Here is an 18868-nt window from a genome sequence, read left to right as displayed (position 1 = left end):
TTCCTGAGTCTCACTAGAGGAGACCTGGAGTTACTGCTGCCCCCCGCATTCGGTGAACTGCAATAATGGTTCTGAGCTCCTCACACTGGTACAGCAGCGTCTCAGAGATTAGGCGCCCACAGACAGTTAATGCCTGTAATGTCTGTAATTCTGTAATGTCAGACGTGATTTCACTGGGTTCCCAAGTACGAATGGGATGCGGGATGGAATACCGGCATTCAGCACAGGGTGAAGCTCCAACCGCATCGTCCCATCACACGCTCCCGGGGTCAGACCCAGAGTGAAGCTCCCTCCACACCGTCCCATCACACCACAGGGAACCACACACACATTGAAACACACACACACACACACACACACACACACACACATACAGAGGGAACCACACACTCACAATGAAGTGGTACAGCTGCGCCTCAGTTCCAGGCTGAGATTGTCCAGTCCCCTGGATCTCTTCAGTCCCCATCCCCATCAAGGCTGACCACCGCTTCCTCGCACCCGAGATACACCCACTCTCCGGACCCCAACCTTAATGAGCACTCTCCTGGCTTTGCAGACAAAATCAACAAAAGAGACTGGAAGCTCATATACGGTATACTATCAGACTTGCGTCCACAACGGTCAGAAATAGCAGAGGGTCAGACACAGAGTGTATGCCCCTCCGCAGGGCCACATCACGCTCTCCACGGATCAGATAAACAGTGAAGATCCCTCTGCAATGTCGCATCACACAGTCTCTGTGTCAGACGCAGAGTGAAGCTCCCTCCGCATCGTACCATCACACAATCTCTGTGTCAGACAGAGAGTGTGGTTTACTCCACATCGTTCCATCAGAACCCTCCAGGGTCAGACACTGAGTGAAGCTCCTTTTATATCCTCCCATTACATACACCTGGGGGTCAGAAACACAGTAAATCTCCCTCTCCACCATCCCATCACACACTCCCGGGTTCTGAGACAGTGAAGTTCCCTCCGCACCATCCCATCGCACACTACCGGTGTCAGACACAGAGTGAACCTACCTACACCTCGTCCCATTACACACTCCCAGCGTCAGACATTGAGAATCTCTGTCCACACCATGAAATCACCCACTACCCGGGTCAGATACCAAGAGAATTCCCTCCACACTGTATAATAACACAATCGCAGGTCAGACATTGAGAAAATCTCCCTCCAGACTGTCCCATCGCACAATTCCTCTGTCAGACACAGAGTGAGGCTCCCTCCACATCACCCATCACACACTCCCGGGGTCAGACACAGAGTGAATCTCCGTCCACATCATCCAAACACACACTCGCAGGGTCAGACACAGCGTGGAGCTGTTCTGAATGAGCTGGGAGAAATCGGGGAAAATCTGCTGTATAAGTTCGTGAGAAACTTTGGAGATGTTTCGAATTGTCTCTTGGACATATAAGTGAGCGGCTGTTTTAGCGTGGAAGCTTCGCTTGGAGTTTTTCTGCCAGTTTGGACTGGGTTCGTTGACGGCTGCTAAATGCCGGGCTCCCAGCTGCAGCTGCTGGCAATTCGCCAGGAGACCGGTTTGCTCCAAACAACGGAGACAAACGCCATTGTTCTCCCATTAACATCGGGACAACGTCCCTCCTCTTTTATTGTCGTGATTCTCGTTCGGTGTTGGAGCCGGAGCATCTGTTGAGAAGTCTTGACTCCTCACGGCCTGAAGTTCTGTAGGACTAACGGAGCCTTTCCTGGCGTTGAAATTTCTGGCGCCGAGCCTGCAAGATACTGTCGAGTACAAACTTTTCCGGCCAGTTACTCCACTCGCTCCAGGACTTTATAACCGGCACATCCGTATATCTCTAGATTTGGACGTAGTGTCAGCATGCCGGTCCGTTCTCCACGGAGTTGCAGGCCTTCGGGGAGTTGGACAAAGGCGGCTGCAACTCCAGCCTCGGACAACGCCTTGTTTTGGTCGGTGAAAGGGGAACGCGAGTGCAATGTATTTTGAATCTAAGAACCGCCCTGCAAAAAATATGTGGCGTCTATGGAGGACTTGTTTGGGAAAGGTGGTATTTTGGCCACAGAGAATGAGTTCGGGAAGGTAGTGTTTTATCTAGAGAATGATGAGTTAGTACACCGGGATCTTAGTTGGGGGGATCACGGTGGAAAACATCCTTTTAAACATGAAGCTGGTGACATTTCCACGCAGCTTAACGGACACGTTTAATCCCCAACGAGGTCCTGCTTCCCGCACTAGACAGCTTGGGACAAGTGCGGTCAGATATAACTGACATCAGACTCAAATTTAAGAGACGCACCCTCCGTAACGTAATCTCTTTCCGGCGTCAGGTGTTCATGCAGCTGGAAATGGAGGACGACGTTGAGGGCCGGTTTACTGTCCGGCCCGAGGGGGTAGACTATCAGGTGTATTGGAACTCTGAGTGCCCACGGTACCATGCGTGCGGGGAGGTGGGGCACTTTCGGAGGGACTGTCCTAGCACTCGAAAACCCAGGGAGTCCACTTCGGGAACTAGTGCCTCAGCTATCTCTGCCCCTGATCCCATCCCTGCTCCTACACCTGTGCCGGCCCCTGCTCCTGCCCTTGACCCTGTCTCTAACCCTGTCCCTGTTCCTACGTCTATTCCAGTCTCTGCTACTACCCCTGTGATTCAGGCGGGTGCTTCTGGGGCTACGTGCAGGAAGGTGGGGCACATTCGGAGGGACTGTCCTAACACCCGAAACCTTAGGATGTCCACTTCGGGCACCAGAGCCCCAGCTACCTCTGCCCCGATCCTATTCCTGTGCCTGCACCTGAGCCGACTCCTGCTTCCTGCTCCTATTCCTACGTCTGTTTCAGTCCCTGCTCCTGCCCCGTGGGTCAGGTGGGGCACTTTCGGAGGGACTGTCCTAACACCCGAAACCCTAGGGTGTCCACTTCGGGCACCAGTGCCCCAGCTACCTCTGCCCCGATCCTATTCCTGTGCCTGCACCTGACCCGACCTGCTTCCTGCTCCTATTCCTACGTCTGTTTCAGTCCTCATCTGCTCTGAACTGGGATCCAGGCACTGGCGCTGTGAGAACCAGCTGCTGGAGGAAAGCCGACTCCGAGCGTTCTTGGTCGCCTGGAGGGAAAGACAGGGTTAATTGTTTTTATGTCGGGAGTACACTGAGACTGAACGGTTTGAGAGAACATTTCCTGACCCAGTGTATCGGAGGGGTCGTGACTGTCACGTGACATCACTGCCCACTACCCGGTCGGAAGGCACGTCACCTGCCAATCAAGGTTTGACCCCTCCTCGCCCATCAATGCACCGTTACGGACCCGCAGGTTTCGTTCACTGTGGACTGTCACTTTAACAGAGCGCTTCAGTGAGGCAGGACTATGATGTTGTTCACTGACCGACTCGCAGCTTGTTTACCTTTAAAACAAGGACGCAGACAGTCACGGTCAGGAGTCGGAAGAAGAGAGAGAGAGAGAGAGAGAGAGAGGAGCGAACCTGGAAAAGGCAGCAGTTCCAGCTTGTCGAGGCTGGGGATTTGGAACTCTGCTAAACCCACAAGGGTGCGGTGATCATCGATCCGGAGCACTTCGGATGTGTGGCTGTCACTCTGCATAATCCAAAGGAGTGGATCTGGGAATGTCCTGTGGGGCCACTCGAAGTTACCCCTTGCCTGGGTGTGTGATGTGGGAACCCCTTGAAGACGGCATCCCTGTGACAGATCACTCTGGTGGTAATTCGTGTGTGGATTTGGAACGGCTCGACGGAGGATCTTCCACCACTGATATTTATTAATTACCACCGTGGAATTCGGCGTGATTGCCTTCTCTCTACGTTTTACCTCTCGTTATCATCGCTGTGTGTATGTTATGCTGTGCTTGCCAAACCATTCCGAGCACGTCTGCCTTTCTTTAGTTCTGGACAGTCACATACAGCGTTAACCTTAGAAATAGTTAGTGTAAGACTTCCATTAAGATATATCACTTTCCTTCTCACTCTGTTACATGTAATGCTTGGCGAGTGGCGTGGATCCGAGGGGTAGACTGTATTGGAGGGGTCGTGACTTTCACGTGACAAACCTACGCACTACCTGGTCAAGGCACACCACCTGCCAAATACACACCTCACCATTGGCCCCTTTAATTAGCCTTGTACTTGGCCTCGAGCAATTGGCCTTTGTAATCTGCTTAACTCTGCTGGCACGGAGCCTTTGGCCCCTCTATAGATTACCTGGGCTGGACCCTCCATCCCTGTGCACTATAAAGGGTGCCGCGTGTGCTTTCCCTTTGCCATCTCCGAGAGACCACCCTGCTTCACTCCAGGCTGAGAACCGTGGAACGGCGCTGGAGAAATTGTTAGTGAGCTGTGCATTGTAGGATGGGAGCGTTGATTACTCTCTTTAATAACACAGAGCTGTGCCTGCACAGGGTCAAGGGCTGGCGGATATCGTATAGAATTTTCCTTTGTGTGTTTGCGTGTGTGCGCGCGTCCACTTTGTTCCCAGGCGATTTTCCCACGTTCGTTAGTAATTGTCCGTGTGTGTTTTATTGCCGAACCGACTTTCCCCACGACTGCTGTAAATTGTGCGTGTTGCTTCTGTTGCCGTTTTCCCACGTTTGCCTTCTGTAAATAAAATCATTTTCTGTCCAAAGTCCTTGCTTCTGAGACGTATCGAATCTGTTTCCCCACTTACAACACTTGCTCAGCCAATTTACATTTTTTTACGTTCATGCAATATGGGTGTTGTTTAATCGGTTTGGCTTGACCAATATCTACGTCATGTACTGCAACCGCGGTTTGCTTGGGAACATCGGGAAATAAATCCTTAAACTTCAGAATTAATTCTTTCAGCTGTTGTTGCTTTGGCTGCAGATGAGCCAACTTGTTATCAATGTTTTCCAGAACAACCGAGTTCATTAGCCTAACTGGGACCACGTTTGGCTTGTGAAAAGTCTCAGACGAGTCGATTGTTTCATTCTCAGGGTTGCCAGATTCATTTGTTTTGACAACAACACTCACAGACGGTGCCTGCTTGTCAAAATTAGGCTTTATCATATTTATGTGTACCAACTGTGTTAGTTTATGTCAGTCGGGCGTTTTAATAACATAATTCACATCATTAATCTGAGAGACTATTTCATACGGTCTGTTGAATTTCGCCTGAAGTGGATTTGTCAACATTGGAGATAAGGTAAGCACCTTATCTCCCACCTGGTATTTTCTTTTGCAAGCCCGCTTATCAAACCAACACTTCATTTTGTTTTGAGAAATCATTAGGTTTTGTCTCAATAGACTACAGGCTTGATGTAGTTTATTTCTGAACTTCAAAACATAGTCTAACAAGTTAACAGGTACATCCCCATCAATCCACTGTTCCTTTAACAAGGTCAAAGGTCCCCTCACTCTCTGAACAAATACAAGTTCAAATGGACTAAAGCCCAGTGATCTCTGTACCGACTCTCTTACTGCGAACAAAAGCAAATGTATTCCTTCATCCCAGTCTTTTCCATTTTCAACATTTTAATGTCATAATCATTGTTTTGAGGGTAGAATGAAATTTTTCTAAAGCCCCTTGTGATTCTGGATGGTATGCAGATGTTGCAATTTGTTCAGCTCCCTGCTGATAAACTACCTGCTGGAATAATCCAGATGTAAAATCACGTCCTTGATCAGACTGGATTTCTTTAGGCAAACCAGAAAATGTAGAAAACTTGGTAAGAGCCTTCACCACAGTTTTAGCTTTAACATTTCTGAGAGGTATTCCTCTGGGAATCCGGATGCAGTACACATAATAGTTAGTAGATACTGATGGCCAGCTTTAGTCTTTGGCAATGGGTCAACACAATCCACTATAAATTTTGAAAAGGGTTCACCGAAAGCAGGTATAGACCACAGTGGGGCACTGGGGTGACCTGATTAGGTTTAGCCACAACTTGACAAGTGTGACTGGTTCTGCAAAAGCTCATAACATCTTTCCACAGATTAGGCCAGTAGAATTATTTCGTAATCCTGTTTACCGTTTTATTCACTCCAAAATGGCCACCTAAGGGTATACTGTGGGCCAAAGTTAAAATTTCAGCCCTATAAACTTAAGGAACTATAACTTGGTGAACAATTGCCCATTCCTCACTCGCTGGTATAGCAGGTGGCCTCCACTTCCGCATTAACACACCATCCTTGAAATAATACCCTGCTGGCACTTTGATAATCTCATCATCTGAGAGAGCTGTTTCTTTTAAAGCTTCAATCTCAGGGTCTTGGTTCTGTTCTGCTATCAGCTCGTCTACATCGGCAGACAATTTAGCCAAACTTCGAGTTCCTGTGCAGGAAGGAAAAATGTTAAAATCCATCTGTGGGTCGTCAGTGGTTGGGTTAGTTGTTAACTGCACTGCAGGAACAACTTTACCATCTGCCAGTTCATTCCCTAACAGCAAACTAACATCTTCCACCAGTAAACTGGAGCATAATCTGATCTTAACAGGTCCTGAAACGAACCCTGACAGTAAAGTTACCTTGTGCAATGGCACGGAAACCATGTCGCCCCCAATGACTTTAATAAGACTTACCTCACCAGTGTTAGAATCATCACCAAACTTTAGAACACTGTCTGATATAAGTGACTGAGAAGCCCCAGTAACTCAAAAAATGTTCACTGTTACCGGGGTTGACACTTCCTTTACTAATATAAACCCATCTGACATAAAATGATCTAATCCCTTCTTAACTCGGTCAGACCTCTCAGACCTTAACTGAACCTCAACAGCATGTTCAGAACCCAGTGGGTTGATAGCTGCTTCAACATACTGACCACGGGCATTTGGGACTGCCTCCTTTTCCTTTTTCATCTTCAGGACAGAACAGTCAGCCATCACATGACCAGCTTTCTTACAATAGTAAGAAGTAACCAGAATATTTCTCCTTCAACTGTTTCCCAGACTCCTGCGAAGTGGCAGCATCCTTTTCATCTAAATATGTCTTTATGTCATCAGGGACGCACCTTTTGAATTCTTCAATTAAAGCCAACTCTTTCAAGCTGTTAAAATCATCATTCACATTTTTATATGTGCACCAGCGGTCAAAACACACAATCTTCTCATAAGCAAATTCCATAAAAGTCTGGTTCACGGATTTCCTCAAATTTCTAAACTTTTGCCTGTATGATTCTGGGACCAACTCGTAGCTTTGAGCACAGCCTGTTTCACTATGTCATAATCAGCTGCTTCATCAACTGTCAAAGCAGAATAGGCTTGCTGAGCCTCCCCCTTAATTACACTTTGTAAGAGAATAAGCCAAACCTCTTCTGGCCACTTTAAACTCTGAGCAACCTTCTCAAAATGATGAAAGTATTTATCAATCTCTGCCTCGTCAAATGTAGGGACCAATTTAACTTCCCAACTGGCCTCAAATTTATCACCAGAGAAAAACGCTGGACTCCTTTGCTGCAACCTCTTTATCTTTTCCAGCTCGAACAGCCTCTGTCTTTCTGTTTCCTCCCTCTATTTTTCTGCCTCTTCTCTGTTTTTCTGCTTCTCTAGCCTCAAACTGCCTCTGCCTTTCCGCAGCCTCCAGTTTAATTTTTCTCACTTGTACTGGAGCTCAAGCTCACGAGGTTTACTTTCAGGAAACACCTCCAACTCCTCCACTTTAAACACACCCTCAGATACATAATGTTCAGCTATTATCCTCTGCATCTGTGCCCTCCTCATTGTCAATTTCACCTTAGCAAGTTTTACCCTTCTAGCAAGGCTCAACAACTCAACCCTTCTGGCATCCTCTAATGCCTCACAGGTTGGTCAGCATCCAGACATCTAACAGCATCCATTGCTGCTGATTTTCCACACACCAATAAATGAAAAGGGATGAAATTGATAATTAATGAATACGCCCCCAAATCTGTTCATATACTGGATGCAGGCCCCAATTTTGTTACGAATCATAACGTTTTAGAAACGAACCAGCAGCAATAGACTATACCTGGAGTCTGTTTTTGATCTTAAAACTATCTGTATTAGAATCTACTTGTAATATAGTAACTAAAGCAAGATAAACAAAAGTTAACAGTGTTATGTGTATATATGTGTTTAAATAAAACTCCCAAACTATTGAGCTCTGGAGAAACAAGGCTTGGATTCTTGAGATAGCAAAGTATGAAAGTTCAGGTGATGAGAGAGATATTTGTAATCCAGGGTAAATGTTGAGAGAAGGCAATTATGTTGAATTCCACAGGTTCCATGGTGGTAAAACCACACAACAGTCGCTGTCGATTTTATTTGTCGTCATTCCAAACCCTCATAAGATTTATCACCGAAAGTGACTTGTCACAAGCGGTATCGTCTTCAAGTGAATTACCACACCACACCCAGGGAAGGGTTAACACATCTGTGGTCTTCATAGGACACCCCAAATCAGATCCACTCCTATGGATCAAACGCGGTGACAACTACATATACGATGTATGGTGAATCGATAATTAACCCACCCTTGTGGGCATAGGAAAGTTCCAAACAGTGACCCTTGGCCTCTAGTTCCCTGGTTTCGATCCTTCCATTTTTCCTCCTTCGTCTCCGTCTGACTCTGATTGTCTGTGTCCTTGGTTAAAAGGAAACAAGCTGCGAGCAATGTAAACAAGCTGCAAGTCAGACTGATTCACCTTCTTAATCTCTCTCGCTCTCTCTTAAAATGACAGCCCACAGCAAACGAAACCCAGAGATTCATAACTATGGCCACTCCCCATTGTGAATTGACTGGTGAGCCAGTAGTTGGGACGACTGGGTGAATCCCTTCCCACAGACTGAGCAAGTGAACGGCTTCTCCCCAGTGTGAACTTGCTGATGTCTCTGTAGGTTGGATGATCCAGCGAACCTCTTCCCACATTTTGAGCAGGCGAACGGCCGTTCCCCTGTGTGAACTCGCTGGTGTTTCAGTAGTTGGAATGACAGAGTGAATTGTTTCCCACAGACTGAGCAAGTGAATGGCTTCTCCCCAGTGTGAATTCGCTGGTGTGCCTGTAGGGTGGAAGATTGAGTGAATCTCTTCCCACATTCTGAGCATTTGAATGGCTTCTCCCCAGTGTGAACTCGCTGATGTCTCTGCAGGTGGGATGACTGAGTGAATCCCTTCCCACATTCTGAGCAGGTGAACGGCTTCTCCCTAGTGTGAACTCGCTGATGTACCAGTAGGCAGGATGAATCCGTGAATCCCTTCCCACATTCTGAGCAGGTGAACGACTTCTCCCCAGTGTGAACTCGCTGATGTTTCTGCCGGGTGGATGAATCAGTGAATCCCTTTCCACAGACTGAGCAGATGAATGGCTTCTCCCCAGTGTGAACTCGCTGATGAACCTTCAGATGGGATGACTGAGTGAATCCCTTCCCACATTCTGAGCAGGTGAATGGCCTCTCCCCAGTGTGAACTGGCTGATGATTCTGTAGGTTGCATAAGTGAGTGAAGCTCTTCCCACAGTCTGAGCAGGTGAACGGCTTCTCCCCAGTGTGAACTCGCTGATGACTCAGCAGGTGGGATGATTTAATGAATCTCTTCCCACAGACTGAGCAAGTGAATGGCCGCTCCCTGATGTGAACTCCCTGGTGAGCCATTAAGTCAGATGACTGAGTGAATCCTTTCCCAGAAATTCAGCAGATGACCAGCTTCTGCCTGGTGTGAACTGACTGGTGTGTCCACAGGTGGGAAAACTGAGTTAATCCTTTCTTACCCACAGAACAGGTGAATGGCCTTGCCCAGTGTGAACTTGCTAATGTACCTTCAGTTGAAATGACCGAGTGAATCCATTCCCACTGTCTGAGAAGGTGAATGGCCTTTCTCCTGTGTAAAATGATGGACATGCCAGTTGGTCAGTTAACCGAGTGAATCTGTCCCCACTGTCTGAGCATGAAGAATGGTCGATTGAATCCCTTGCTCCACTTCTTAAATATCTAGACAGAGACAACAAAACTGGCGTGTCATGTTTGAGCTTCCTGGAGACAAATTCCTTCTTGTATTTAACCTGTAAAAAGATTTGCAAAATCCATCAATGGGTGTAGGACAACATTTCAGATGAGATTACTTGAGTTGCCAAGGTTTGATCTGGTATCACACTGTTACAGTGAGGTTCAAAACAAGCTGGACAGAGATATCATCTCCTGACTGGGCAGAGTGCTGGTATCTGCAATGACCATCAATTCTCTGATGCTCTTCCTGTCTCTATAAGAATGGGGCTTTTGGCCATCTCCAATTTGAACCCTCGCTCAGTTTGACTCTCTCCATTGGTATTATTACCTCCTCCTGCTGAGCTGCATGGGTGCCTGGCCCCACAGTAACTGAAACAGTCTCACACAAATAGTCTTTCTTGACGTGCAACTGTGATTTTCTTTTATGTATTATTAACTTAACATGCCACAGTTTTAACACCATATAAAAAATTCCTGCTGAGATGAATGGTTGGTCCGCACATCTGTTAAAAAGGATTTAGAGTGAATTTTTGTATTATTTCAAGTTTTTGTCACAGTCATTGAAAATTACAACACAGAAACAGGCACTTTGGGCCATCTAGTTTATGCCGAACTATTTAAATTGCCCACTCCCATACCCTTACCATCCAGGTACCTACACAAACCTCTTAAATGTTGAAATGGATCTCGCATGCACCAGTCGTGCTGGCTGCTCATTCCACACCCAGATGACTGTCTGTGTGAAGAAGTTTCCCCTCATGTTCCACATAACATTTCACCTTTCACCCTTAACCCTTGGCCTCTGGTTGTAGTCCCACCCAATCTCAGTGGAGAAAGCCAGCTTGCATTTACACTATCTATGCCCTCTATCACAATCAAATCTCACCTCAATCTTCTACATTCCAAGGAATAAAGTCTGGACCTGTTCAATCTTTCTTTATAACCCAAGTCCTCCAGACCTGGCAACTTTATTGTGAATTTTCTCTGAACTCTCTGAACCTCTTTTACAGCTTTCCTGTAGGCAGGTGACCAAAACTACACACAATACTCTAAATTAGGCCTCAACAATGTCTTCTACAAGTGAACATAAAATCCATCTATTGTTGTCAGTACTTTGGTTCATGAAGGCCATTGGGCTGAAATCTTTTTTTCCGTCTCCATCTGACTGTGATACAAATTTCAGTTAATTAAGGACCTGTACTCCCAGGTCCCTTTCTTCTACAACACTCCTCCGTGCCCAACCAGTAACTGTGGAAGACCTCCCTTGGTAGGTCATACCAAAGTGCAATAACTCACACTGGTCTGCATTAAATTCCATTTTCCCTTTTTCAAACCATTTTCCCAGCTGGTCCAGATCACACTGCAAGCCATGATAGTCTTCCTCACTGTCCACTACACCACCAATCTTGGGTGTCATCCACAAATCTGATGATCCAGTTAACCACACTATCATCCAGATTACTGATATAGATGACAAACAACATCAGATCCAGCACTGATCCCTGTGGCAACCACTAGTCGCAGGTTCCAGTCAGAGAGGCAACCATCTGCTACCACACTCTGGCTTCTCCCAAAGACGGTGTCTCATCCAATTTACTGTCTCATCTTGAACGCTGAGTGACCGAACCTTCTTGACAAACCTCCCATATGAGACTTTGTCAAGTGCCTTGCTAAAGTCCATGTGGACAACATCTGCTGCTTTGCCTTCATCCATTTCTCTGATAACTTCCTCGAGAGACTCTATAAGATTGGTTAGACATGACCTACCATGCACGCTGTTTATCCTTAATCAGTCCACATCGATCCAAATACTTATATATCGGGTTCCTGCACATAACATTCCAAGACCTTTCCCACTACTGATGTCAAGCTCACCAATGTGCAATTTCTCAGTTTATTTTTAGAGCCTTCCTTGAACAGCAGAACAATATCGGCTGTCCTCCGATCCTCCAGTACCTCACCTGCCACTTAAGATTATTTAAATATCTGTCCCTGTGCCCGTACAGTTTTGGCACTTGTCCTCCGCAGGATCCTAGGGAACAACTTGTCAGGCCCTGGGGATTGATCCACACTAATTTACCTGAAGATAGCAAATCCCTCCACCTCTGTAATCTGTACAGGGTCCATGAAGTTGATGCTGCTTTGCCTCACTTCTACAGACTCTGTGTCCATCTCCTGAGTCAATACGGATGCAAAATAAATCTCCCACATCTATTTTGTCTCCTCATATGGATTATCATTCTGATCCTGCAGAGGATTAATTTTTTTCCCTTGCAATCTTTTTGCTACTAACATATCTGCCGAATCCCTGAGGATTCTCCTTCACCTTGTCTGCTGGGGCAACCTGATGCCTTCTTTTATTTCTTTCATAAGTGTTCACTTGAATTTCCTGTATTTCAAAAGTACTCCATTTGTTCCTATCTGCCTGTACCTCCTTTTTATCGATCTGGGAGCAGAAAGCCAAAGGGCTGATAGAGCTGCATGCTGGGAGGTGAGGATAAGGATGGTTAAACCAAAGTTGCAGGGGGAATGGGAGCCTGAATAACAGAACAGGTAGTGGAGAGGTTGTGGAGGCAGATGTTGTTCAGTCCTCAAAGACAGGAATGAAAAAGTTGAGCATGGTGCGGTGAATATGCTGAGGCCTGTATATTTCAATACAAGGAGCAGCGTAGGAAAGGTGGATGTGTTCAGGACATGGATCCACACCTGGAATCAACACTAGGATCTGGCAACTGTGGATTCGGACAGGCTGCTTTATGGCAAAAGTGTGCTTGGTAAATGGGAGGCCTTCAAAGCGAAATTTTGAAAGTACAAAGCGGGTATCTCCTTGCCAGAATAAAAGGTAAAGATAGAAAATGTAGGGAACTTTGGTTTGCAAGAGATATTGAGACCCTGGTGAAGCACAAAATGGAATTGCATAACAGGGATCGACAGGCAGTTTCTTATGGAGTATAAGAAATGCAAGAGAACACATAAGAGATAAATCAGGATGGCTAAAAGAAGGCATGAGGTTGCTGTCACAGAAAAGATGAAGGATAATCCTCAGGGATTCTAGAGATAGATTAAGAGCAAAAGCATTGCAAGGCACAAAGTTGGTCCTCTGGAAGACCGGAATGGCAATCCACGTGTGGAACCAAAGCAGATGGGGGAGATCTTAAATAATTTTTCATCTCTATTTATTAGGAGATGGACAAAGATTCTATGGGAGTGTGGAAAAGCCGCATTAAAATCATGGACCCTGCACAGGTTAAAGAAGAGAAGTTAATTGGTTGTTCAACATAGAAATCTACAGCATATTCCAGGCCATTCAGCCTAAGATGTTGTGACAGCCATGTAACTTTCTCTAGAATCTGCCTAGAATTCCCCTCTAGTGTTCTGTGCTATAAGAAATAAATCAGGATGGCTAAAGGAAGATGCCGAGCGCATCATTGGAGCCTCCCTGCCCTCTATTGTGGACCTGTACTCTTCCAGGTTGAAGAAGAGGGCGGGGAACATCATAAAGGACTCCTTCCATCCTGCGCACGGACTGTTTGAACTGCTTCCGTCTGGAAGGCACCTCAGATCCCTCCGGACTAAGACTAATAAGCACTGGAGAAGTTTTTTCCTTACTGCGGTCACTTTGCTGAACAGTTGACTGCCAGTTAACTGTCGGCTAACTATTACTTGGATTGCACTACCTGTATGTATAATCTATATTTTCATTTATATTTATCATTATTATTGTTATGAGCAGAGAGGCAACATCTGCTGGAAGTAAATTCCTTGTGTGTGTACAGGTACTTGGCGATTAAAGTCTGATTCTGATTCTGAGGTTGCCCTCACAGAAAAGATGAAGGATAATCCTAAGGGATTCTACTGATAGATTAAGAGCAAAAGTATTGCAAGGGAGAAAGTTGGTCCTCTGGAAGACCAGCGTGGCAATCTTATGTGTGGAAACAAAGCAGAGAGGGAGATCCTCATTTACTTTCATCTCTGTTTCCTCAGCAAATGGGATACAAAGTCAATGGAAGTGTGGAAAAGCAGCATTAACATCGTGGACCCCGTACACACTAAAGCAGAGGAGGTGGTTCCCATCCTGAGGCAGATTAGGGTGGATAAATCTCCAGGGTATGGCCAGGTGCTCCCTCAGACCCTGTGGGAGGCAAGAGCAGAAATTGTAGGGGCCCCAGCAGAGATAATTAAGTCATCTTTAGTGATGGGGGTGGTAATAGAGGATCGGCGAATAACCAAAGTTGCTTTGCTCCTTCACATAGGACAGAGATATCTAGAGCACATTACAGGCTCTTTGGCCCACAGTCCTGTGCCGACCATTTAACCTACACTAGAAACTGCCTAGAATTTCCCTAGTGCACAGCCCTCTATTTTTCTATGCTCCATGTACCTATCCAAGAGGTTGTTAAAAGACCCCATTGTATCTGCTTTGTCAACCACTGCTGGCTTACATTCCACGCACCGACCACTATCTGTGTAAAAAAAAAACCTTACCCCTGACATTGCCTCGGTATCTATTTCCAAGCACCTTAAAACTATGCCCCCCTCGTGTTAACCATTTCAGCCCTGGGAAAAAAAACCTCTGGTTATCCACACGATCAATGCCCCTCATCATCATATGCACCTAAAAAAGGCTCCAAACATACACAAAGAAATTAAACATTGGACGGACGACTTGTTAGAAGTATAGAATACCATGAGAGTATAGATAGGGCAAATGCAAGCAAGAGGTGAGTGATCAATATATCCCAAAGAAGTGAAAACATTGAGGACACAACAGTGGCTGGAATGAGAAGCCAGAGCCAACATAAAAGTCAAACAGAGGGCAAACAAAAGAGCAAAAACTATTCAGAAGCTTTTAGAACCTAACAGAAGATGACAACAAAAAAGTCAGATGAGCTCAGTGTGTGGAATTGTGATTTGTAGTCATTAATGGATCTCAGTAGCACCCAACAGTCTGAGGCTTTTAGAGGAACAAAATATCCGGGGCTTCAATTTCTCTTGAAAATCAAGGTTCCCTGGACCAGTTACCTTTCAACTTTTACTTTGGCAGGCACATGCAAGCTCTATATCCTCAAAATTTCACTTCTGAAGGCCTCCCACTTACAAATACTCCGTTGCCAGGAAACAGCCTGTCCCAAACCACACTTGTCAGATCCTTTCTGATACCATCAAAATTGACCGTTCTCCAATTTAGAATCTCAACCCGTGGTCCAGACCTCTCTTTTTCCATCTTTACTTTGAATCTCATGGTATGATGTTTACTAAATTCTGTCAGCAGCCCTGGATCATTTCCTAACAGCTTATTGCACACTTCTACGTCGGGAATTCTATGTAGTAAGGGCACATTTGACAAACTTTACTCCATCTAGTCCTTTTACAGTATGGGAGTCCCAGTCAATATATGGAAAGTTAAAATCACTTACTGAATTATCCTTTGTTCCTTGGCATGGTCTGTGATCTCTCTACAAATTTGTTCCTCTAAATCCCTCAGACTGTTGGGTGTAAACAAGTCCCAATAATGGCTACAATATCACAATTCCCTGTCCTGAGCTCATCTGGCTTTCTTACGATGCTTCTTGCATTGTGATATACACAGCTCAGCACATTCATCGCACCATGCTCAACCATTTCATTGCTGACTCTGCCAGCAATTATTCTGACTGGTGTCAAGAAAACAAACTCTCCCGCACTGTCACCAAAACAAAGGAGCTGATTGTGGATGACAGGAGGAATGGAGACAGGCTGATATCATTGGATCTGCGGTTGATACTGACATCATTGGATCTGGGGTTGAGAAGGTGAACAGCTTTAAGTTCCTCAGCATAAACGTCACCAGGCATCTCAGATTGTCTGTACATACCGGCTGTGTTGTGAAAAGAGCACAGCAGCATCTCTTCCACCTCAGATGGCTGAAGAAGTTCGGGATGGGGCGAAATCCTAGGAATTTTCGACAGGGAAACAATTGAGAGCACCCTGACTGGCTGCATCACTGCCTGGTATGGGAACTGTACTTCCCTTAATCACAGGAACCTGCAGAGAGTGGTGTGGACAGCCCAGCGCATCCGTAGTTCTGAACTTTCTGCCATTCAATACATTTACACAGACACTTGTGTAAAAAGGGCCCAAAAGATATTGGGAACCAAGTTCACCACAACCACAAACTGTTCGTGCTGCTACCATCCAGGAAACGGTAACACAGCAAAAGAACCAACAGGCCCTGGGACGTCATCTTCCACCAGGCCATCAGACTGATTAATTCATGCAGATACAATTGCATTTCGATGTTATATTGACTGTCTATGTACAAACTATCTATTATAAATTACTATAAATTACACATTGCAGATTTAGAAGGAGATGTAATGTAGTTTTCTCAATCTCATGTTTATGAAGTATTTATGTAATAAAGTCAATTCAATTCGATTCACCCTCTCCACTATCTGTTCTGTCATTCTGGCTCTCATTCCCCCTACAACTTATTTTAATCATATTGCCCCCCGACACCACGCTACATCTAGCAAGCCTAAGATATTAGTCGCCTTTTGTTCTGTCCCCATAACTAACGAATCCCCTATCACCCCTTTGATTTTCCTCTGCCAGTTAATTCTCCCCACAACACTTTCTAAAGTGGTCTACCTGTTGTTGTGGGGGATGGCCACAAGATTATTCAATGATGACCATTTAACCGCATTCCCCTTCCTGACTCTCACACAGTTTCCTGTGCCCTGCACCTTAGGTGCAACTCACCTCACTTCATGTCACATCCATCACCACATCCAACTGCCGGATGATGTGGAATTCATCTGCCTCAAGTTCCAACACCTTAAAGTGCAGGGTTACAAGCTGCAGCTGGATGTACATCTTGTCAGTGAAGGCATCAGGGACACTGGATGTCTCCCCTCCTTCCCTCTAATATCTCCTCTAATTTGGAATAACCAGTGTGCACATAAATCTTGTACTGTGCATTTTGTTGCCAGTGACAATGTGCACAGTGAGTTTTATACAGAGAGGTGTTCATCTTATGAGCTAGCAAATCACTGTCAATAGGAACTTTGATCTCCTCTGGGTTCAGTCCAGTTCATCTGCACTCTCACACGATCTATGTAGCAGGCTTGTAACCGAACATGAAGGATTTTCTCAACAAAGCTTTTGCATACTGTCCATATGTGGTTTGCTTGCTAAATTATGTTTAAAAAGTCAGATTTCCAAATATAACTCCACTTCTTCCAACTTGCAAATTCTCCAGCAACTTTTCATCACCAACAATGCACACAGGTATCACCAGTTTCTGTATTCTACATAAATATTTTCCCTGAAGTCTCCCCCAAGTGACTTACAGTGATGGCAATGCCAATGAATATGAAGTGAAGGGCAGTAGTCTGTCTCATTGGAGTCCGGCACATTTGTGATGTGAAAGTTACTTGTTGCCCAGGACAAAGGTGTTTGATATCATTATGTACCCAAAGAGAATGGGACAAAACATATTCTCACCGGTAGAAAAGTCCAGAACAAGAACACACACAAAATGCTGGAGGAACTCAGCAGGTCTGGCAGCATCTGTGGAAAAGTTCATCCAGCAATTTGTGTTGCTTGGATTTCCAGCATCTGCAGATGTTCTCTTGTTTGTGATTGAGGAAAGAACAAAGGTGATCTTCTCAACTGCTGATGTAAAAGATTTTGTTCCCTTTCTCCGAGTTCCTAATCCTTGCATTTAGATAGCTGGAGCTCAGCTCTGTCTGAGAGATCCATCGGTTCCCATTCCCTCATCAGCCGGAAGCTCCCCGGGGCCCGTGTACGGATCGTGGGGCTGAGAGAGAGGAGATTGAGCAGGACAGTCCAGGGATTGCGGGTAACGGTGTCCGGATTTCACAGGAATCGTCCCTCAGTCGCTGTTTATTTAAAAAAGTAGAGAATCGCTCTTAGCTGCACCCGGTATTTGCAAGGCCTTCTGTGTACTGTGCGCATGCGTGATACTTGGGGACGTCATCAACCCTGACGCTTGCGCATTTGTTCGGTGCTTCAGAGTAAGCGAAATTTTAAATACACTGCCATTAAAGATTTCTGCAGGCACTGTTTCAATATACATACCTCATTTTTTTCGTGTGTATAGAAAAATCTGCAGCTGTTTTAACGCAGAAAGCGGCTCCCATAAACAATATACTCAATATCAACGTGTATCATATGCCAAAGTAAAATGCAGTTATAAAACACAGGAGATTCTGCAGTTGCTGGGAATACAGCGACGCACACACACACAATGCTGGAGGAATTCTGTAGTTCAAGCAGCAACTAAGCAGCGGAGTACACAGCCTGAGCGTGCAAAAGGGGCTCGGCCTAAACGATGTCCATTTATTCCTCTCCACATTTGCTTCCGGATCTGTTGATTTCCACCAGAGTTTTGCAGAAATTAACCACATTTTTTTAGGTCAACCAGTTTCCAAATGTTTCTGATCTTTCTTTTGTAGCCACATCCTGCTGGTTTGATTCCTCCTCCTCTTAAACTCTAGACCCCATCTCTCTCTCTGGAGCCCCAAAGCCCCGACTCAGGCTGGCAACTCTTTGGTTTCTGACTCGAAGTTTCACTCGCTAGTCTGCTGTCAGAATTTAGTGGAGCATTGTGTTGCGAGACCGCAGATCCGTTCACTGTGAATGTCGCTTTAAGTGCCTGAGTGAGGTGGGACTGTGACGTCAGTCACACACCGGCTGCGAGAGAGAGAGAGAGAGAGAGAGAGAGAGAGAGAGAGAGAGAGAGAGAGAGAGAGAGAGAGAGAGAGAGAGAGAGAGAGAGAGAGTGAGAGAGAGAGGGGAGAGAGAGAGAGAGAGAGAGAGAGAGAGAGAGAGAGAGAGAGAGAGAGAGACACACACACACACAGGCACAAGCTGTTGGACCTTCAGCTTGCCACTTCTAAGGTTGGAGCTCTTCCACGCCCAGAAGATCGGGTTGATTATCGGCACGCGGTGCAC

At 45.7% G+C, this 18868-nt stretch overlaps 1 protein-coding gene across 6 annotated transcripts; it reads right to left on the bottom strand.

Moving 5' to 3' along the window:
- Window positions 1-7319: 7319 nt before the first annotated feature.
- Window positions 7320-17868, bottom strand: LOC132389962 (zinc finger protein 239-like). 6 transcript variants are annotated; one of them, XM_059962534.1, is made up of 2 exons: window positions 16652-17868; window positions 7320-10413 (listed from the first exon to the last, which is right to left on the bottom strand). In XM_059962534.1, exon 2 carries the CDS (start codon window positions 9557-9559, stop codon window positions 8681-8683), a length of 879 nt encoding a protein of 292 aa, XP_059818517.1. In that variant the 5' UTR covers window positions 9560-10413; window positions 16652-17868; the 3' UTR covers window positions 7320-8680. The 6 variants fall into 6 exon arrangements, with proteins under 6 accessions (XP_059818517.1, XP_059818519.1, XP_059818518.1 ...); XM_059962536.1 differs by having other exon boundaries at window positions 7320-9966; XM_059962535.1 differs by having other exon boundaries at window positions 17242-17868.
- Between the last annotated feature and the right edge of the window lie 1000 nt (window positions 17869-18868).

The sequence above is a fragment of the Hypanus sabinus genome, unplaced genomic scaffold (assembly GCF_030144855.1).
Source record: "Hypanus sabinus isolate sHypSab1 unplaced genomic scaffold, sHypSab1.hap1 scaffold_721, whole genome shotgun sequence".
Taxonomy (NCBI): Eukaryota; Metazoa; Chordata; class Chondrichthyes; order Myliobatiformes; family Dasyatidae; genus Hypanus; species Hypanus sabinus.
This window is presented reverse-complemented; position numbering and strand designations above follow the sequence as displayed.